The sequence below is a fragment of the Mus caroli genome, chromosome 10 (genome assembly GCF_900094665.2).
Source record: "Mus caroli chromosome 10, CAROLI_EIJ_v1.1, whole genome shotgun sequence".
In the NCBI taxonomy this organism is placed as follows: domain Eukaryota; kingdom Metazoa; phylum Chordata; class Mammalia; order Rodentia; family Muridae; genus Mus; species Mus caroli.
This window is the reverse complement of record NC_034579.1, coordinates 79,486,254-79,508,502: the sequence shown is the minus strand read 5'-3', so window position 1 is coordinate 79,508,502 and position 22,249 is coordinate 79,486,254. Positions and strand designations below refer to the sequence as shown.

The window sequence follows — 22,249 nt, the reverse complement described above, 5'->3', positions numbered from 1 at the left end:
TCTTCTTCTTCTTCTTCTTCTTCTTCTTCTTCTTCTTCTTCTTCTTCTTCTTCACGACACAGCCTCACTATGTAGTCCTGGCTGGCCAGGAGGTTGCTATCTACTCCTGGTCAGCCTCAGATCCCTCCCAGGTTCTGGAGTTACCTGTACATGAGCCATCATGGCTGGCTGTGACTTAAAGGCGAATTCATTTCCCTACATAAAATCTCTCAGTGAATCGGCTCTGCGGATGCTGGGCAGGTGAACATGTCCCTATCCCGGGAAGACAGCACATTCCAACTCCACAGAACTTGGATTCTGAGCTGGCTGTGTGGACCCTTTCCTGCCTATTTATCCAGCCTCTTGATCACAGTCTCTCTAAAAAACTAGTACATGTAGTAAGTGCAGAAAGAAAAATGTAAAATGTTTATAAAGGCAACCCGGTCCTGTGGAGGACAAGATGAGAAGAGGGGTCCAGAGAGCGGAGTCTCTCAGGTAGGGGTGGGGGTGCGGTAGGGGAGGGTAAGCAGAGTATGGAGAGTATGCACTTAGGATGGCAGAGCCCTACAGATCTCTCCTTGGCCAAAGGTGCCTAAGAATCTTCTAAAACAGATGTTTGTCAAATCCTCCTAGACCATGGCCATTTCCAGGAGAGAAATCAGAAGCCAGCTAGGTCAAATAAATTGCCCAAGGCCCCACAGATTAGACATGGCAGAGCCCTTATGTAACCCAGAGTTTGGGCTGAAGGGCACTGGCACTAAACTTCCAGCTTTTTTTTTTCCCCAAGAAAGGGTTTCTCTGTATAGCCCTGGCTGTCCTGGAGCTCACTTTGTAGACCAGGCTGGCCTCGAACTCAGAAATCTACCTGCCTCTGCCTCCTAAGTGCTGGGATTAAAGGCATGCGCCACCACCGCCCGGCAAACTTCCACCTTTTAAAAAAGTTATTTAACTATTTTTTTAAAAGAGGATCTCTCAGATCCCAGCTACCACATGTTGGCTCACAACCATCCATAATGAGATCAGATGCACTCTTCTGGTGTGTCTGAAGACAGCTACAATGTATTTATATAAAAGAGGATCTCATTACATAGGCCTGGCTGGCCAGGAACTCCCTATGTAGACAGGGCTGGCCTTCAATTCAGAGATCCACTTGCCTCTGCCCCGAGAGTACTGGGATTCAGGTGTGTGCCACCATGCCCGGCTAGTGCCTGTCTTTGATTTAGGAAAATGGCTCGGTGCTCTGGCTCTGGATAGGGGGATACAATGGGGAGTCAGGTGCAGGGGGAGTGGAAGCTGGGGTGGGAAAGTATAGTGGTGGAGACATGGAGGAGGAACAGCAGGCACTGGGCGGGCTAGGAAAGGCTCCCAGCTCTAAAGAGCCATGCTTCTCATGGATGTAGTTCTATTAGCAACCACAAGGGGGAGGACGATCTCTAGGATACTTCCTGTGGTGCTGTAGCTGTCCAAGCCTGCCAGTGCAGGTGGTCCCCCAACTCTTCCCGAGAACTTGCCCCTCACAAGCCAGTTAAAACTGGTTTCCACCCAGGGCTCCTGGTGTGGCTAGTCTTCCAGGGGAAGCCTCCCCGGAGAAGCTGCCTTGTTTGGGAGGACCACGAGTCCAGGAGTTTCATAAAGCCTTGGTGGGCCACCAGTCTGAAGCCAGGGAAGGCTGGGGTAGCTAAAACCACAGTGGTCTCCTTACCTCCATGATCTCATTGTTTTTAATGAGAAGTGACTCTGGGCCACCGTAGTAGAGATACTGCATGACGAGCTGGAAGGAATAAGACACCATGAGCAAGACCCCCGTCGGACCCAGTTCCTTCAGAAGTCGTCACATCACCCCTGGACATCACTCTACCTGACGGGGGACGTTTGGACAGGTTCCCCTGATGACACCTGAAATCATGACCCTGTGGTTTCAGGTTCTGCCCCCATGTCTATCTGCAGGGCCAAATGAAACCACCTGAGCGTGGCTCCTCATGACAAGTGAGTCACCTGAGGATGATGACCAGTGGGTGCTAGCCTACCTCTCATCCAGTCAGGCTGTGCTGGTGACACAACTTAGAGAGCCTCCCGGAGTCCCAACTGACAAGACCCCAGAGGAAGCCATAAGGGATCCAGGGTTTGGAAAGTCACTGGTGGTGCTTGTCCAAGCAAGGCTGTCCCTTGTCATGTGACTTCCAGCGTCTGAAGAGTGTCCCACATTACAGGGTTCTGCAAATGGCTGTCCCCTGAATGACTGAATACCATGGATGTATCTGGGTTTCATACATGTTTCACTTGACAACCAAGGGTTCTTTTTGCATGAGGTACATACACAGTCCAGTTTGCCCCAGGATCTCCATTTTCAACTGTCTTCCATGTGACTGGTTTTACCTGCCTGGAGCCTTGGTAATGGGGTGGGCAAAATTCACAGACTGGTCACAACCTGTGTTGGGATCACACTGTGGTACAACCACCATCATAATAGAGTTTTGGAAAATTCTTTTCAAATGTGCTCTGGTATATTCAAATGTGTGTGTGGTGCGTGCACATGCGTGGTCTCGAGCACACACACACACACACTAAATAAAACACCAATTTTGGGAAATGCTTAATACTCTTAAACTACCAATTAGCGGATAGTCCTGTTTCCCCCACTGTTAGCCAGGACAGACTAGAATTACCCAGTTTGCACGTTTCAGTTAAGCAGACCCTTAATAGAATTTGGTTGATTGGTTTGTTTGTTTACTTGCTTGTTTTGGGACAGATCTCACTATGTAACAAACAACTTGCTGTGTAGCCCAGGCTAGCCTCTCACTCACCTTCCCCGTACCTCCACTTCCTGAGTGCTGGGATTACGAGTGGCTGTCACCACATTCAGCCTGGTGCCTGTCTTTTATGTGCACTGTCCTCTCTCTTGCCTCTACCAGAACCTGGCCATGTCTTCCAGCTCCTTCAGCCTGGATGCGCTCTCTTCTTTACCAGTGGAAGCTGGCCCTTCTTTGGGTCCAGCTCAGTGGTTACTGCACTAAGAAATTTGGGTCTCCTTCCCATCAAGTTTTGTTTCAGGGTTGTCTGCAACTGAAGTATCTTTACAGTCATCTGAGAGTACAGATGTCTCTCACTCACTGTATTTCTGTGCCTAGCATAGTGCCTGGCACACAGATACATCATCACCATCATCACCATCACCACCACCACCACCATCATCATCATCATTATCTGGATAAAGGGTCGTCGCACTTGGTATTCTCAGGTTGGCCTAGAACTCATGGCAGTCCTCCTGCCTAGTCTTCCAAGTGCTGGGACTGCAGCCACACCTCACCATGCCCCCTCCTCGTGTGAACACGTTAGACATAACAAGTCGCCTGCGTCTGAATCTCCCTTATACTGACTTGGGGTTTCTGTGTCCAGCTGCCTGGTAGAGAGGCGGTGACATTGTCTAGGCCTTGGAAAATAACATTGCCCTGTTCCCCTCCCCCTCCCACCTTGGGGAGCAGAGCTTATAAGGGTGGGAATACCGTCAGCCAGCACTGGGCTATTGGCTTTATTAAAATCAATTGATTCCCCCAGCACCTTCCTTATAAAGGCCAAACCAATAATAACAAGAAACACCACTGTAATGCCCACCGCCCACACGGGCTCCCCATTTATAAAGCACTTTCCTATCAGTCACACGGATTGTCTCATTTGTTCAAGGTCGAGCCATGGGCTGAAATCGCTGCCTTGGCAGAGGAGGACTCGGGGCTAATGGAAGTTAAATCGGACCATCCCAGCCCTGCCAGTGGAAGCATTTTCTCTAAGTGGGTGCAACAAGCCCTTATTAGGCCAAAGGGCCGGCATGAGGAACTGCTGCTTTTCTTGGCGGCTACCAACCAAACTACCTGTGAGGCAGGGGCTTTTGCAGCCTGGTAGAGGCCTAGCTCCGGCTTCAGGCCTCAGTGGGGCTGGCTTTTGCACATGCGTGATGCTAAGGAGTCTTGAGGGGGGAAGCACAATGCAGTATCAGTTACTAAAAACTCTTCTGCCAAAATGTACACGCCGGAAGCGTGTGAAGCGCACGGGCTTCTGGGAGCCTCCTTCTGGGTTGGGTTTGGCCTTCCTTGGCCTCCTTCAAGCCACAAATGAATGTTACCTTCTTTTATGAGGAATGGGCAGGGACACAAACAAGTCCCCGGGGCATGATAAATCCCCCTTTCCATTACAGGAACTGGAAGCTAATGTGGCCAGCAAACTTTCCCCATTGGAAGCAATTACAGGGCTGGGGATCCCTCTGAGGCCAGCCTTTCCCATGTAGGACTCTGAAGACAAGACCACTGGGCAAACATTTACTGAGGGCCTCCTTGAGCCAGGCTCTTGTTACTGGAGTCTTCCCAGTGAGGGCCAGGCTTACCAGTCATGGTGTCTACACACACACACACACACACACACACACACACACACACACACTTACGTGTGCTCTTTTTCTTGCCTTCAGCTCATGATACCACCCCACCCCCATTCTTTCTGCAGGGTTAGGTGACTCCAGAGCCGACTCATGTCCTCAGGGATGTGAGAAAACAATGGAACTGGGTTCAGTTTGAATCTCTGCTCTCCTAGGGGGCAGCCGTGGGGACCTGGGCCACACCCTTCCAAGAGCTCTTGGCAGGGGAGTTGGGAGGATCAAAGGGCACAAGGACAGCATTATCTTTCAGGCTTGGAACCCCAGGTCCAGCAGCATTAGAGGCCCTTGCCAGAAGTGGGAGTTCTTGTGCCTCAAAGTCAGGCTGTGAGGGTGGGCCCTAGGAGGTCACAGTTAGTGTGGTTCCTGTCTTAAGGGCCATCCTAAGACTCTGCAGGGTATTTGGATACCTGCTAACATCCAGAAGGTGCTGTCAGGTAGAGTGCCTGGCTGCATGCATGATGGTTAGAAAGGAAGAGGAGGAGGCCTCAGCGTGCCCAAGGTCTGATGTACAGACTGGACATCCAGGGGGCATTTTTAAAGCTCTGTAGGCAATGCCAGTGTGTCATGGAGACAGAGGGAACAGAATTTCTGCTGTTATGAGTTTTAGTAAAGAAAGACCATCTCAGAATGGAGTCCATGAGCCGGGCCACCAGATAGGCTGGGCACAGATCCTGCTTTCCCTAACATAGCTGGACACATCATTGAAGTCCTTTACATGCATTCTTCTCTTTGTCTGGAATGTTCTAGCCTCCTTCTTGAGCCCAAAGCCTCATTCTGAGTCTCCCAGCTTTAGCTTGGCCTTTGGCTCTCCATTCCTAACCCTGCCCCAACATCCTGGGTCTGAGCTGTTATAGTACACACCTCTGAAAGGGTTATCCTCTTTTATACACAGCCCACAGTATACGGTGGCTGACAAGTGCTTGAAGATACTCCCTCTAGACTCATGAGTCTTTGAGAGAGGGTCTCCTTTACCATTGGGCTCCCTTCCCCCAGCCCAAGATTGGTAGCAGGGACTGGGCTGAGGGATGGCGTGGGAGGGGTGGGGTAAGGGAGCCTGAAGTGCAGGTGCCAGCTGCTCAGTCAGGGGTGGCCCAGGTGTTTGGAGCAGCTAGGGGCTGAAGGCTAACCCTAGGGCTCACCTGGAAGATGGGATACTTCACGTAGCCAATCTCTATGCAGGTGTTGTCATTTGTTGGCTTGCTGGAGAGGAGGGCCTTGAACCTGAATAACACACAGAGATCAAAAGACTCATCCATGCCCCCGAGGCATACCCAAAGCAACTCTCCTTATGACAGAAATCTCTGGATCCTGCTTTAAAATACAGATGGATTATAGCTGGTAGTGTCATCATTCAGAGCTATAGACCAGGCCTGGAACTCATATTCTTTCCCAAACTGGCTTTGGGAAGCAGTGGATGCTCTTTAAAACCCCATCACTTCCAAGTGCTTACCTGGGGTTGCCTCGGCAGGTGTCTGTCTACTCTGAGTGCCTGCCCTGCCTTCCCTCCTGGCTGGTGCCAGGTGCTGTCATTTCTAGGCCTTTCTATTGTTCAAGTTTTGTTCCAGAGGAGGAGGAGCTTAGGTTTTTGTGAGACATGAAGCCACCAAGAGCATTACACCCATACTTGCTGTCTCAGTTGGGGTCTCCACTGCTGTGATGAAAACCTCATGCTCCATGAGCAAGTTGGGGAGGAGAGGTTTATTGAACTTACACTTCCACATGGCTGTTCATCACAGAGGGAATTCAGGACAGGAACTCAAACAGGGCAGGGACCTGGAGGCGGGGGCTGATGCAGAGGCCACAGAGGGGTGCTGCTTACTGGCTTGCTTTCCATGGCTTGCTCAGTCAGCTTTCTGATGGAACCTAGGACCACCAGCCCAGGGATGGCACCACCCACCATGGGCTGGATCTTCCCTCAATCACTAACTGAGAAAATGCCTTAAGCTGGATCTCATGGAGGCATTTCCTTAACGGAGACTCTTTCCTCTCGGATGACTTTAGCTTTTGTCAAGTCAACACACAAGACCAGCCAGTACACTTGCTGACTTGGGAAAGGGCTCCCCATGGGTGTCCCTACTAGTGGGACACACTGATTGAGAGATTCATGCAGAGAATGAGGTTTTAAAGAGAATAGGCCAAATTGTCTCTTTTATTTTCTTTAAATTCTTTCTCCTTCCAGACGATAACAGGTTTGAAGAACAGCAGATGAAACAGGGCAGCTGTTCCCCCTCCCCACCCCCCCCACCCCCCAGTGCAGCTTTCTTCAGGACTAAAACCTCCAGGGCCACAGCTAACCATGAAGAAAACGAAAGCACTGGACACTGGCACACCGAGAAACTGCTTGTCTGGTGACACCAATCAAAAACCCACGTGGAAGGTTCATTTTTCTTGGAGCTACAAAGCAGATGCCTGGGGTTTGTACGCATCTGTCTCCTGAGCAAACTCCAAGAGGGGCTTCTGTATCTGCATTCTCCGAATCCTCACCCTGTGTGGGCACCCTCTGCTCCCTTCCTGTCTCTGTCAGGTGTGTCAGCCTGTCACTGTCACACCAGCACAGTCCTCTTCTCTGCCACACCCTCTGCTCCCTGTACAAGTTCCAGATGCACTGGGACCCAATCATAAGAGATGCCAGCCATAGGGCTGAGAGGATGTAAGTTCCCTCCCCTCCTTCCCCTGGGGATAGAACGCAGGGCTTCATATGACACGATGCCACTGTACCATATCCCAGCTTGCTCCTTCTACATGAGATTCTCACCTGCTAATTGTAAAATCAGGGAAAAGGGAGGTCAGTGCCCTTCTATTTTGGAGGCCTGTAGCAAAAGTCTAACATTTGGAGAGTGGGCCCCTCGAGGCTGCCGTGGAAGGAGTCTCAAGTTGTCAACTGCCAAGGGCATCTGCTCACACACTTTTATCCCTGGTGCAGAGCTCTGCCAAGACAAGAGGGTGCCTAGGTTGCATAAAGAGGCACCCTGTACTCTGGGATCTTTGAGTTTGAGAAAATGTTCTGCTAGCCCAGTGACGACACCACCAACACTGAACTTCATAAAGCAGTTAGGGATGTAGCTCAGTTGGTACAGCGGGACCTGACATTCATGAGGCCTTGGCTACAATTCCCAGTACCAAATAAATTGGGCCTACTGGTATATATCTGCAATCCCAGTACTAGGGATGTGGAGGTAGAAGAATCAGAAATTCAAGGTCAACCTTGCTACACAGTGAATTCCAGGACATCCTGAGTTACATGAGATTTTAGCTTCCAAAAGCAAAAGAACAGCAACAGTCACAGTCACAGACATACTCCAGCCACAGGCAAAGCCAAGAGTACGTACCTGGGAGAGGCTGTGAACAAGAGCACTTTGTGGGCGTAGAAGGGTCTTCCCTCTACCAGAAAGGTCACGTCAGACATCTCTTTATTGTTAAGAAAATGAGGGTCTAGAACAGAAAGAGGGAGTGGGCGTGTTAAAGAAGGAAGGGTGAACTCGAGGGAGAGGACAGGGAAGCAGACTGATCCTCTTGGGTCACCCAAGAGTCAAAATGGAGGACAGCACCCATGGAGGACAGATGCATTATTACGGCTCATCCCAGGAGATGCTCAGGGCTGACCTGCGCTTAGAAGCAGCCCTTGGGCTGGCGAAATGGCTCAGCGGGGCAACAGCTCTGTCAGAGCATGTGGGCTAACCTGAGTGCTGATCCCCAGAATCCATTTAAAAGTTTGATGTGTCCCTGGGGCTTGGTGGCACACACCTTTAATCCCAGCACTCGGGCGGCAGAGGCAGGGGGATCCCTGAGTTTGAGGACAGCTTGGTCTACAGAGTGAGTTCCAGGGCAGCCAGAGCTACACAGAGAAACTATGTCTGGAAAAACAGAGTTACTAGTTAACTAACTAATGTAAAGCTGGAGAGGGTAGTACTAGCATCTTGTATAGAGGGATGGGTAGTGGAGTCCGAGAATCCTTGGCAGCCAGCTGGACTGGTATGCACAGCAGCAAAGAAGAGAGAGACCCTTCCTCAGATGAGTGGGAAGTGAGACCTGACAGCTGAGATTAACTGTGACATCCTGCACACCCACACCCTCACACTCCACAGGAGACACACCTCCAGGTGGAGCACAGAGACCTCGGGGTATGAGAGGCATGTCTGTGAAGGGAATCTCCCCACTCTCGTGCTCTCTCTCAGGCTCGAGTCCCTCTGCCTGGTAGAAGTGGTGAAGAAGAGCAGCTGTCCCCTTGCCACTGGATCCCAGGTCTTTCTCTCTCAGCATCAGTGACAAAGAAGCCAGCCCCCTGTTCTTACCTCTCAGACCAAAGGCAATGTAGTGAATATGCACATACTGAGTCTACCTTATGACACAGTAGGCCTTGTGCAGGGGTCACATGCCCCCCCCTCCACTGCGCAATGGAGGAAATAGAGGCATGCAGACATTATGTGAGCCAGGATTTGAATTAAGGCATTCAGTTCTCTGGCTTGACTCACCAAATACAAGGCTCCTATGTACTCCCTTTAGTTTAGCCATGCAGACACAGTGCCCTTCTGGCTGCCTCTTGGAGCCAGCCCAGCACTTCTGCCTTGCCCGGAGGATCTTCTCTGCTCCCCTATCGTGCTCAGTTCTTACCCAGCACAAACAGGTGGCTCTAACTGCCAGGGTCACCTACATGCCAGAAGAGCAGAACTGCAGTGGTCAGGGCTGGCCTTTCCATGGGGCTTCCTGAGGAACCACAACATCTCTACTCACCTAAGCGATTCTCCAGGCTTCATCCCTATGAGAAGTGTCCCAAGCCAGGACCAAAGCTAGATATCCTCAAAGTCCTGACCGTTTCTCTCTCCTTGCCCTTCATTCTGTCCCCTGCCACCCTTTCGGGGTTACATCATCTTTCTAGACACTTAAGGAGTTTCTCTTGGTCTCTGCCTTCACTCACTACAAGAACCATCTTTCTAAAGCCGGATCCCATCCCGACTGGTGGGCACTTGAACTTCACAGCGCAGAAAGGAATCTGCACATTCATACACGCTATGAACTGCTTGGCAGGGCCACTGATAAGGCTTGCTGGTTCCCAGTTAAATCTCTAGTTCAGGTGGATCTAAGAAGGACCTGAGCCCAGATACCCAGAGAACAAGGAGTGGTCCAGGAGATGTGATAGGAGAAGACTCAGAGCTGTGATTGACTGCTTGACAGGCGGCAAGGCTCACTATCTTTGTTTCTATAAGGCTGCTGGCTGGAGAGGAGAGAAGGGGTTTTTAGTGTGTTAACCCACGGCTGTCTCAGATCCTGGGCTCTCTGAATATAGCACGGCTTCGTGATTCAGTTCCTGCCGCCGATGACTCGTGTTTGTGGGGACAGGCAGGGTGAGTTCTGATTACGATGCACCTCTCTCTCCTACAAACCTTTCGATAGCTCCACAGTGTTCCCAGGAGAAGCCACACTCCTTCCCTCTGAAACAAGAGATTCATTTGTACTTCTAGTGGCGTGTGTATGGATGGATATGTGCAGGTCAGTGCAGCCTGCGGATTCTAACCTCCCCGGTCTGGACTTACAGGCGGTTGTGAGCTGTCTGATGTGGGTCCTAGGAACAGAACTCATGCTCTCGGGAAGGGCAGTACCAGTCCATGGTTCTTCACTGCTGAGCTGTCTCTCTAGCCTGAGTCCATACTTCCTGACCTACTTCTGTGACTGAGTTCCTTTTCCGCCTCTGCCTACTCAAGACCCCTGCTTTCTTTAAAAGAAATAAATGACTACTCATTTTATTTTATGCATGTGTGCCTGAGTGTATATATGTGTATCATGTATATTCGGGGGCTCATTTAAGTCAGAAGAGGCACCTGGTGCCCTGGAACTGAAGTTACAGACAGTCAAGAGTTACTGGGAACAAAACCTGGCTCCTCTGCCAGAGCCATAAGTGCTCTTAACCATGCGGTCACTTCTCCAGTCCCATCTCTGTCTTCTCAGGGTGCTAACCGTGGAAGTCTGACCTGTGTCCTGAAGACCGAGTACCTTTCACTGAAAATGAGAGAAATTGCACCGACTTAAAGAATTCTCTTCCCTCGGTGGTCATGGGAAGCAGCTCTTATTCTGTGTTCTTGACTAGCTCTCAAGAATGTTCACACTAACAAGGTGAACTCATAAGGCTATCATGTCCTGTTCTGTCATGTCCCCACTGTCATGTTCTGGGAAGATGGCCCTCTACATCCTACCACCTTCTCACTTGGTTGGCCTTTCCAACCTGTCACCTTGATGGTCAATGTTTTCGGCAGGGCGGGCACACTTGTGATTAGGCACAACTCAGGCTAGTCACAGGCATAGTCATAAAGGCAACATCTAACCCTTGACTCTGCCGCCAATGTTTCCACTTTTAGCAGAAAGTTGTGTTAGATTTAAATGTACAAGCTCCTCATAGCAGCAGTGAAGATCCTCTGAGCCGGCTCCATGCACCCAGTCTTTCGACTGACAAAAGCAAAGGAATGGTTTTGCTACAGAATAGAAATTTCAGATGCTTCCATTGCTCCCACGTTTAAAAGGACAGGATACAGGAAGCAGGGAAGACCCTAACCCTTAGAGGAAGAGCAACCCTACATTGTTCATTCTTTATTACTCTCTGGGCACCAGGGATGGGTTTCCGCAACAGCAGGCTCAGGCTCCCAGCCTCAAGACTGCTCTTGTCTTTTCCATTCTGCCCTGCCTGTAGTAGTCCCAAACCTGGATGAAGCCAGTGCCTGCCCAGGGAATCTCAGGAGCTGGGCCTACATGGAGAGGAACCAGGGCATTGGCAGTGTTGGTCTTAAAGTCCCAGCTCTACCCTGTTTCCAGACTGCAGGCAGAGCATGGGATATCCTACCTCCTGGGATATCTGAGAGCTATAGAGAGGTGGAAATCAGACACAGGGCTGGAGCTGGCTCAGGGCAAGCATCAGTGGAGCACCCAGAGTGATCAGTTGATTCCAGAGCATCCAGCCCCCACTGCTCAGGTATGTCCTTCCTTTTTAATTAAAAAAATTATTTTATTTTTAATTACCTATATATGGGTATGCCTGTATGGGTGCCGCAGAGGCCAGAAGATTGAATCTCATCGGAGCTACAGTTATAGGTGTTATAAGTCACTGTATATGACTGCTAGGAACTGAACTCGGGTCCTCTGGAAGAGCAGTGCTCATTCTTAACCTCTGGAGCATCTTGCCCTTGTTTTTGTAGTTGTGTGTGTGTGTGTGTGTGTGTGTGTGTGTGTTGGGGTGGGGGATTGTTCTCTTCTTTTTATCATTTCCTGAAGCAGGACTTCCTTCAGGGACACTCCTGGCTCACTGGAGTCTCCTGCTTATTCCTCTGGAGTGAAGATGAGGGACCTCACAGATGGGAGACTTGCTGTCTTAGTTTCTTTTCCTGTTGCTTTGATAACATACCCAGACAAAGGCAACTTAGGGGAGAAAGGGTTTAGTTCACAATTCCAGCGTACAGTCCGTCATAGCAGAGAGTCAAGGTGACGGGTACTCACCCACACCAAGCAGCTGGTCACACCCACAGTCAGAGAGAGAGAATGCACACACCATTGTGCTCTTCTCACTGTTTCCTTTTTGTACAAATCCAGGCAACGGTGCCTACTCACTCCCCCCACCCATTAACTTATTCATTTATTTATTCATTCACTTTACATCCTGATCGCAGCCCCCTATCTCCTTCCATCCCACAGTCTCATAGCCCCTTCCCCCTCTCTCATTCTTCTTAGATAAGGGGGAGTCTCCCCTCTCCATGCCAACCCACCCTGGCACATCAGGTCACTGCAGGACTAGAGAGCCCACCCACTTTTAGGCTGGGGTTTCCCACACCAACGATTCAGTGAGGGCAATCTCCATAGACTACCCTAACTTAGAGAATCCGTCCTTAGAGGTTCTCTTCCTAGATGATTCTAATATAGACTGTATGTATCGAGATGACTATCAAAAGCATCAGAGGTGACATGGACATTGGGCCATCTATCATAATCTTTGGTGCATGGGACTTATGCCTCAGGTGTCCCCAGTGTCAGTGAAGGAGGAAAAAGATCCCATGGGTGAGGTACTAGGGTCCCCTTATCCATCTCTTCTGCTGTTTTCTCTAAAGAGACTTACCACCTGCTGAAGGAGAACTCATTTCTCTGGCCTGGCTCCTCCCCTCTCTGTCTCTTGTCTGCCCTCCAAAGCTCACATTCTGTATCTGTTCCACATGGTTGCTTCCTTCCCACCTTCCCATCCCCACTTCCCACAGCATAGCCTGAGTATGCCCGGGCCACTGCTCACCCAGGCGTGAGGTTTGCTTCCTCTTGATCTCCGTGAGCTTGGGGATGGGGTAGGGACCGTAACAGTGCGTGAAGATGACGCACAGCTGCTGGCTGATCACTTCATTCTGTGAAGGGAGATGAGCGGCATTATGGGAGTGCTTGGGTCGTACAGGCCAGGTTGACACTGTAGAAACCTGCTCGCGTGGGCAAGAGGAGTCCGAGCGATCACTGTCCTCCTGGAGCATAGACACTGAGTTTTCACTTAGCACCCCTGGACTGACCTGCTTGCTCTACGAACTCACTGTCTACTTCTTATGAGTTCACTGCTGGGTGCTTATGAAACTGATAAAGAAACGTATTTCCATCTCAACCTGACTGTTAAGTCGCTAAGGGAAAGCAGGCTTTTTGTAGCTCATGAATAAAAAGCTCTCACCCTCCAACCACCTTTATCTATAGTCTCAAATTCTGGAAGCAGATCCTTGGTCCTGACCACGTAGCAGGAAGCCCTTGTGGCCCCGTGACTGTGTCCCACAAGGGCAGGATGAAAGCCTCTGATTCAGCTCTGTAATAAGTCGGATTCTAGGACTCAGACATTTTGGATCTGGGAGTCATCAGTTGAATCACTTCTCAATAAAAATAAAAATCAGGACGGAGGAAGACAGTCCTGTGCTTCCAAGCTCCAGCTGCCCACGGCTCAGGGAGGAAGGAGACTGCTCTGGGTGACCTTCCTCCCAGTGTCTTGGTCCTTCCTGTTCACCTCCCTCCAAGAACAGGTGTGCAGGCCAGGAGGAGGGATGTGACTCACAGTACGCTGTGGCTTTTTATTAGGCAACTGGCTAAGATAGGGGCTAGATGAATAGCTACAATGGCTGTGGTTTGACCAAGCATTCCTGCGTGCCCATGTGTTAGGGGTGTGGTCCCTTGCTCATGGTGCTATGGAGAGATGGTTAGACCAAGACCTTGCAGGAAATCAGAGGTTCCTAACAGATTACGGGGCATTGATCTACTCAGCTCTTTCTCTTTGCTTTCTGGCTGCTCCCACTCTGAGCTTCTGTCCTGATGCCCCGTCTCACGTCTACCCTAGAAGCAAGGGACTAACTGGTCACACAGCTCCAAAACCATGAGCAAAACGAACCTTTCTTCTTCTGATTATCTCAGGCAACCTATTTCAGCAATACCAAGCTGACTGACACAATCAAGTTTTTTTTGTTTGTTTTTTGGTTTGTTTTGTTTTGTTTTTTGGTTTTTCGAGACAGGGTTTCTCTGTATAGCCCCAGGTGTCCTGGAACTCACTCTGTATACCAGGCTGGCTTCAAACTCAGAAATCTGCCTGTCTCTGCCTCCCAAGTGCTGGGATTAAAGGCATGAGCCACCACTGCCGGCTTTTTTTTTAAAGTAGGTTAACACACACTTTGACAATAAAGACTGAAGAGGTCTCAGAGTGAGATCATTATTTTTTTCTTTATATTTCCGAGTGAGTACTGCTTTTGTGATCAAAATAATAAACACTTTTTTTTAAAGATGGCTTTGAGACCATAATCATGATAGTGGTTTACAATATTCTCAAATTTAACCCCTAGGGCAGGACACAGCCCCTCCACATGTGCAAAGAAAATCTAAATCCTTCTATTAAAGAGGACAGATCATAGAAGGCACAGTGTCACCTGGGACATGATTCATAGACCTGTCCTGTGACCTTAGAGTGAAAGGAAGAAGGGGCTCTTCTCAAGGATGGTATGGATGATATGTTATGGGCAGATGGGAGGCACTTCTCTCCCTTAGCAACCTCACCAGTGACTGCCACCTCAGGGGGGAGCAAAGGGTTCTCTCTCCTCATGAGCTGCACTGGAATCCCCTGGGAGATGGTAAGGAATATAAATCAATCTTTCTTTCTTTCTTTCTTTCTTTCTTTCTTTCTTTCTTTCTTTCTTTCTTTCTTTCCTTCTTTCTTCCCTCCTTCCTTCCTTCCTTTCTTCCTTTCTTTCTCTCTTTCTCTCTTTCTTTCTTTCTTTCTTTCTTTCTTTCTTTCTTTCTTTCTTTCTCATTTTTGTTCAAGACAGAGCTTAGATATGTAGCTCAAGCTAGTCTTACACTCCAGATCTCCTCGCTCATCTTTCCAGGTTACTGGCACAACAGGCAAACATGAAGACTACTGGATCTCACACTTTTAAAGAATAATCTCTCTCTCTCTCTCTCTCTCTCTCTCTCTCTTTTTTTTTTTTTTTTTTTTTTTTTTGGAGCTGGGCAAATCTTGGCAGCAGGGTGCGCATGAGTAGGGGAAATCACTGGGTTGGTGACAGTCAAGGTTCCTTTCAAGACAGCCGCCACTGGCCGTGACATCAGCAGATGTGGGGTGACCTTCCCACTGCCATTGGCAGAAGGCTCTGTGGTTTCACACCGATGTCTGTTTGGTTTTTTTTCATCCACGAAGACAAAGCTGTCATTTCACAGTGAACCATGCACTGCAGGCAAACCCCAGGGGGAACTGAGGGACAGGTTGACTTTACAGATGAGAACACGAGGTTTGCAGCAGCCAGGCTGCCTGGATTAAAATCCTGGCTCCTCTGCATCCCCTCCACCTAGGCTTCAGGTCCACCATTTCAAATGGAGGTGGTGGTACAGGAGCCCCTCCCTCCAGGATCCTAATGAGGAGGGATGAGTTGGGAATGGTTAGAAGGGCCCTGGGCACACAGACGTACTTTGCAACATGGGTGATTATCATCTTTAAACCCAGTCCTGGCTTAAGTGTCCACAGCAGGTCACTTCCCTGGCACAGGCTGTGACACCGATGGAAGAGAGAGGCTGTGAGGGATTTAGGAAAGGAGGGAAGTGGAAGGAGGGGCCTAACAAGGCTTTGATGGATGGGTGTGAGCAGAGCGGGAAGGCTGCTGAGCACACACTTGTCCTGCTTCGGTGTTTTCTCTGAAGTTGATAAATTAAGCCGTTTTAGCAAACGGTGTTTACACTGAATTCCATTATCAAGGTTTTCTGAGGAGATGGTTTGGGAGCTCTGCTGAGATGGTGGGCTGTCTCTGGTGACTTGTGGCGACTTCTTGATGCTTTCAAGATTTGATCTGGAATTCACTTAGTGTCCGTCTTTCACTGGCAGCCGTTTGACAGGTGGAAGTTGAGCTTGGAATATCACTCAGAGGTTTCCTAGTCCAGCTCATTTGCTGTTTTTTTTTTTTTTCTGCTTCGACTGACATTTTATTTTTATTTTTGATACTTTTGGTGTTGCTGCTAGCTATTGTCCAGTGAGGGACTTTGGACACACACCTGCTTCTTTGAAGGTAGCTGAGATCCAAGATGCTTCTCATAGAATAATACTGGAATATATTAGCCAGAATGCTTTTTAAAAATAATTGTAAAAGAGAGATTTATTTCTAAAATATCATGCAGAAGCCTCCAGTGAGTCTATGAAAAGTAGCAGACTGATTTTTTTTAAATCAAACAATCATATTTTGTCTCCTGTTGGTACAGAGATTCCTCATGATAAGCTGTTACAGTTTAATATGCTTTGTCTCCCCTGTAAAACGTGTTAAAAATAGGTTCCCTGTCTGATGATGCTGAGGACAGTCAATAAATACCAGCACTAAGGTAACAGGATGAAGGACAAGCTACAGAAGAGGAGAAAAATATCTGCAAACCTTATGGCTGGCAAAGGACTAGTATTTAGCATACACACATAAGAAACCCTCTTAGGATTCAACAATTCAAATAGAACAAAAGAACAAATAATTCAACTAGAACACACACACACAAAAGATGCAAGGAAAATTTCAATGAAGGGAAAATATGGACAATGAACCAGTGCATGCTGGGGGATGGTGGACCAGTACCTGCTGGGGGATGGTGGACCAGTGCATGCTGGGGGATAGTGGACCAGTGCATGCTGGGGGATGGTGGACCAGTGCATGCTGGGGGATAGTGGACCAGTGCATGCTTGGGGATGATGGACCACTACACGCTGGGGGATGGTGGACCAGTGCATGCTTGGGGATAGTGGACCAGTGCATGCTGGGGGATGGTGGACCAGTGCATGCTGGGGGATAGTGGACCAGTGCATGCTTGGGGATAGTGGACCACTACACGCTGGGGGATGGTGGACCAGTGCATGTTTGGGAATGGTGGGCCAGTGCATGTTTGGGGTTGGGGATGGTGGACCAGTGAATGCTGGGGGATGGTGGACCAGTGCATGCTGGGGGAATATTTGGTTGCACACTGTAGTCGTGTTAAACTATGTTTCCCTATGGGTCAGTCTATGTGATATCATCTATGTGTGGTATCACAGCATATGGGTTAGGGTTTCCCTGGAGCTTCCTATGAAAGCAAGTCAACCCTTTTTCCTTTCCTCCTCCTGGGTGCACCGTTCTTTTTAGGCCCGTGCCTTCAGAGAATGGTGCTACCTGTGTTGTCTCTGGGTCACCTATCCAGACAGGCAGCACGGCTGCCAGGGAACAGGTTCCAGTTTTACATGTGGCGAAGGCCTTTCCTTCTTCCTGACTTTCACACGTTCCTGTTAGGGCTGCTGGTGACTCAACGACCCACCCTACTCCTGCAGTCAGACACTGGAGTGCTTGTGGAAGGCTCCTCCTACCCTGAGCTATGCTAGTTAAATGAGCTAGTTCCAGGGCAGTAGCAGTCAGAGAGGGATGGCTTTTTGGGTGGCCCGGGAGACAGAGACCTTGGGATGCTAGGTGTGCTGTGTTTTGTGATCCAGTGCTGACTCTTTGGTGTTCAGCTCTGCAGTTAGGATCTGGGAAATTTTCTAAGTGTATGTCATACTTCAAAGTGACATTTACACAAAAATCAAACCAAACCAAACAAAGACCCGCAAGACATAAATCCAAGGTACTTCAATAAATTCTGGAATTCCTCTGTAGCCTGGAAAAAAGTTAAAACCAGACAAGCCAGAAAATGCTGGAATACAGACACTGGGAACGCATCCAGTAATGCTTTTTCACCGAGGTAGTTCTTGGGTAATTTCAGGTAAAAGCTTTTATTCATTTCTTCTAAGTTGGAGGGAGACAGAGGAGTGGTTTGCATCCCCAGCAGGTTCCATTCTCCCTGGACTCTCGGAGGCCCACTCTCCTGAAGTCAGTGGCACAGGGGACACTAAACACAGCCAGCGGGGGCCTACAGAGGCTGGCTTGAGGGTGGACACTGACTGCTCTGGCCCCAAGGCTCCCAGATGCTCTGAAAGGGGATGGGTGTTGTTGACAGGCTGTCTCTGAGTTAGTTTTACCCATCTTCCTGCCTCCATTTCTCCTGTTTGTTAAGTAGAGATAAATTGAGGGCTTCATCTAGATGTGCTTGGGTAAGCTGTAAGGGTTTAACCTTAAATATGCTTCAGTGAGTGGCTGGCTTGTAATTAAATTAAATATATATTCTTAATAATTGTACATATACATATATCTATATAGTCACAGAAATCTTCATTTACATCTCGAGATAGTTCATTATGAAAGGGTTCCACAGACAAATGAGTTTGGGAAACGTTCTAATTCCTTTTGTGAATCAGGGTATTCAGGGCACACAGTGCACTGTCACTCTGAGAGCAGGAGGTGGCATGTGACCCAGGTATTCACAGCTAGCTTCGGCACTCAGCTGGCATTGGCTGATGCTTACAGAACAGCCTTGGGGAAGCACAGAAGGCCTGCCTCCTCTAACTGGCTTTTTGAAGCCTCTGAGAAAGCTTTTATGTGGTGCTATAGTGGGGTGGAAGGGAACTGCAGTTTTTACCACCTTGTACTCAAGGCTACCTAGAGAGGTCCGCATGATTACTGACTCATTTTACAGACAGGGAAATTGAGGCAGAGAGTTTAGGAAACTTGACTGTGGCTAAAGGGCTAGTAAGTAGGAAAGCCAGGATTTGAACCCTTGTAATTTGGCTCCAGGGAACATATGCTCAACCAGTGTGCTGTATGAGCCCAAGGCCTTGTGGGATGTGATGGCTTAGGGTATGAACTCTCTAGAACCTCTCAGGGAGACTGGGCCTCCCTAGTGCTTCTCATGGTCACAGTGCTGGGGTGTTTTCTACAGTCTTCTCTTGTGTTTGGCTGTTGACCCCAACGGGCAGCAGGGGGCAAGTTCAAGGCTACCCAAAGTCAGTACTTCCCACCTACATACAGGTGTGGATCACACACCCCTGGAGGGCCTAGAGTGCCTTTATGATAGGCCCAGATGGATAACTCCACAGGGAGTTTTATGGAATGACTCTCATGATACCCAGAGAACAAGACTGCTGTTTGGAAAGGGAGGCAGGGATGTGAGGTTCCTCTGCCGGGAATGGAGGCCTTGGTAGGTGTGAACCCCAAGGAGTCAGAATGAAGCTCCTCTCTCTGACTGGCTCTCCTGTCTGTGGTGTCTAAGCCTTTGATATTGTGATGTGACATCATCTGCAAATATTGCTGGGCTTCGTTCATAGTTATCCTGGGGTGCTTGTAGCCTATGGGCTGCATGGAAGATGTACTGTCAGTCTACATGAAAAGGCTTCTCCCAGGTCCTCTTCCTACTTGACTCTCACTGTCCCTTCAGGCCCGGCCAGTGCCAGCACCTTGGGGAGGCTCCCTTTCCTCCTTGTCAATCTTTTACTTCCTTTGGCCAGGTCCAGGAAAGCTAACTTTCTCTGCTTCTAGAACACACGTGTTGGTATCATCCCCCTGGTTTGAGGGCAAACTCCACGAGTCAAAGGCCCCTGATCTGTCCTTGTGCCTAAATACCTTGGTATACAGCACATGCTCAGCCAAAAAAGCTGACCCACAGCTTTTAATTACTCATTTGTATGTATCCATGCCTCTGAGTCCACTGTGTAAGTAGCCGCAGGCAGCTGGGATATGCTCGCACGCTCGCCACCTGTGGCTGGGATGTAGGGATGTTAGGGATCGTTGGTTCCCAGCAAGGGACCATCCAGATCGTGAGCCTCCACCCTCCCTCTCCGATAAACCACAATGGCTTCACGGACACCCCCTGCTCCTCCCCCCACCTCGCCCCTCCTCGCCCCTTGTACCTTGCTTGCTTTTAAGATCTCAAACATCAGGGGCAGGCCTTGGGTGACTAGCTCCTCTGTGTACTCCTCCTCTTGAATGGTCTTGAACTCCTTGAGCAAACACTGGATGAGAGGTCTGCGGTGTTGCTGGAAGGCAATCCGAAGTGACTCCAGCCATGTGTGTAGAGTCCATGGGACACCTGGATGGGGATGGGGTGGGGTGGGGGGAAGGCATCAGGCCAGGTGGGAGGGGAGGGCAGGTGAGGGGAGGACAGAAAACAACCAAGGAACAGTAATATTTTTATCCTGAAGTTGGTCTTCATCTAGGACATTACCAAGCTATGAGACCAAGGGACCAGCATTCAGTGAGTACAGGCAAGACATGCAGAAGTTGAACTTGAAGGGCATAACTCAGTCTCTTCTGCTTAGGTATGCTCCTCATATAATTAGGGGCTGCATCTCACCATGCCAGTCACTGAGCAGAATCTTTTAGTGACTCATTCGTATGCATCTGTGCCTCTGAGTCCACGCTCTTCCTTCTACTCACTGGGGAGGAAAGGACTCAGGGAAGAGCGAGTTTTGTCCAGGATGAGATGACATAGCCGCACTCAGATGAAAGCTAAGAAACCAATCAAAGGACTTGACCATCTCCAGTCACAACTTAATAAACGGAAGGAGATCCCTACTGGCCCCTGTGTGAAACATCTCCGTCTGCGGCACCTCATTGGGCCTTTTTCCTTTAACAGAGTCAGCAAATGATTGCTGGAATGTGCAGTGAGGTCGTGAAGAAGGAGGTCACCCCTCACCTCTTTCAGAATGAATAGGTAGGTCATTCCGAGCCTGAGCTTCATAGTCACACAAGATAGACTGGCAGGGCAACAGCGTAAATTTCCCATATACTGAACAGTCAGCCTGTCAAAGTCTTTCCAGAACACTGATTCTATTTGGTTTCCAGCCTACCATGTTAGGGACCTATTCCCATGCCTCCCTGTTCCCTTCCTTGCCAGGTTAGAGCTACTAGACTGTCGCTAGCCTAGCCTCGAACCCCAGACACACCAATGAGACAGCTCTAGGCTAGCTCACACAAGAAGAAGCTGCTGCTTGCTAGAATGGCTTCTGTTGGCCCAGAGGAAAAGTCTTAACGAGGAGGCGTTTGTCCTTGCCCCGATGGTCACTCTGTATCAGTGGTGTTGAGTGTTCTACACAGGAAGTCCTCAACCACTGGGAACCACCTGGAGTGATTGTTAAATATAAAGATTTCCAGCCTTAATCCATCCAGACCCTCAACAGCAGAGCCTCTGGGTGCAGGGCCTGGCAATCTGTATTCAGACAAGCTCCCCAGGTGATTTAAGGACCTGCCTCAAGGCGCAGAGCTTGGGAACCAGGGCAACAGGATCTAAGCATAGAGCCTCAGGGCAGGCAGGGTGCTGCTGTCTGTGGGGTCAGTGTTGGAAATGTTCTAACCAGTGAAGGAGAAGCTCCTTGAGGCCCCGTGACATGTGTGTGTACCCCATGACGTGTATGCACGCATGCATGCATGTGTTCGCATGCTATGTATGTCTAGTGGTGAATGGTGCTCAGACTGACCTATACTCCTGATATCAATTGTGACATCCACGTAGCCGTGCTCAGCGCTGTGATACATGGCCTCCCTCAGGGCCCTCAGTTTGGCCTTGCTGTTGCGGCTGGCACACAAGGGGGGCGGGGCTGTTTCTGCCAGGTCAGTCCCCTCAGCCAGAATCTCCTCCAGGGACAGGATATCGCTCTTCTCCTTCTCTGGCTGAGCGAGCAGTTTGCGGAACACATTCCTGTCAATCATAAACCCAGAGAGGAAGACACTCAGAGATGGAAGTGGCTGTGCTGGACCAAGGCACGTTAGGGGTTGGGAAGCTGCTCACTCCGGATCAGGAATGAGGCATGGTGGCTTTGTGGATGACAGGCTTTGGGGATGAAGGAGAGGGTGGGGTATGACTGGCCATGTTTCCTGGAGGGCAACCTGAGGAGGAATAATACCCAGAAGGCTCTGGAACTCTGGCCTTTTAGAGTGTTAGTCTGGTAAGTTTGTCCGCCTTGAGGTAATGTGTAATAAAATCTGATAGGGTTTCTGAAAGAAACCTAGACAGGACATGGGCAAACGTGAAGAACTCTGTCTTGTTATGTAAATTCTCACATCATGGCAACTGATGTGATGTCCTCTGACCCAGACTGGCCGAGAGTGATGCATCCTTGTGTTTAAAGTTGGCTGAGAGTGAACAGAAGAACATGTCGGTCAGCGTGCGTGTGCAGTGTAGGGAATTAGCTCTTGTCAGGAATCTGTGAGTGAGGGCAGTCTGGTTAGGCCTGGAGACTGGGCTACCCCACTTCCTGGGCCCCACATCCAGAGAGAGAATGGGTCTGGGGCAGGCCTGGGAATCTGCATTTTTAACAAGCACCACTTGGGACCTGGCGGCCTTGGCCCATCCTAGCCTACCTGTGTCCATGGGCTGCGGCCTGGCTGAAAGAGTTCATATCACCCTGGGGGGTTGTAGAAATCCCATTCCTGTACGTGGTTCCTATCAGGGGATCCGCACCACGCTCCAACAGCAAACTAACCAGCTCAAAATTTCCTGCAAGCC

The 22,249-nt window shown here is 49.5% G+C and overlaps 1 protein-coding gene across 1 annotated transcript in view; it reads right to left on the bottom strand.

The window, feature by feature from the left end:
• The window catches only part of Btbd11 (BTB domain containing 11), a 273,159-nt gene that overhangs the window by 6,892 nt on the left and 244,018 nt on the right, over positions 1-22,249 (bottom strand). Inside the window, exons 9-15 of the mRNA XM_021174021.2 lie at positions 22,105-22,240; positions 21,222-21,442; positions 19,656-19,834; positions 12,666-12,771; positions 7,735-7,837; positions 5,545-5,626; positions 1,682-1,750 (exon numbers count right to left, since the gene is read on the bottom strand). Coding sequence (XP_021029680.1) covers positions 1,682-1,750; positions 5,545-5,626; positions 7,735-7,837; positions 12,666-12,771; positions 19,656-19,834; positions 21,222-21,442; positions 22,105-22,240 — 896 coding nt within the window. The remainder of the gene's footprint in view (positions 1-1,681; positions 1,751-5,544; positions 5,627-7,734; positions 7,838-12,665; positions 12,772-19,655; positions 19,835-21,221; positions 21,443-22,104; positions 22,241-22,249) is intronic.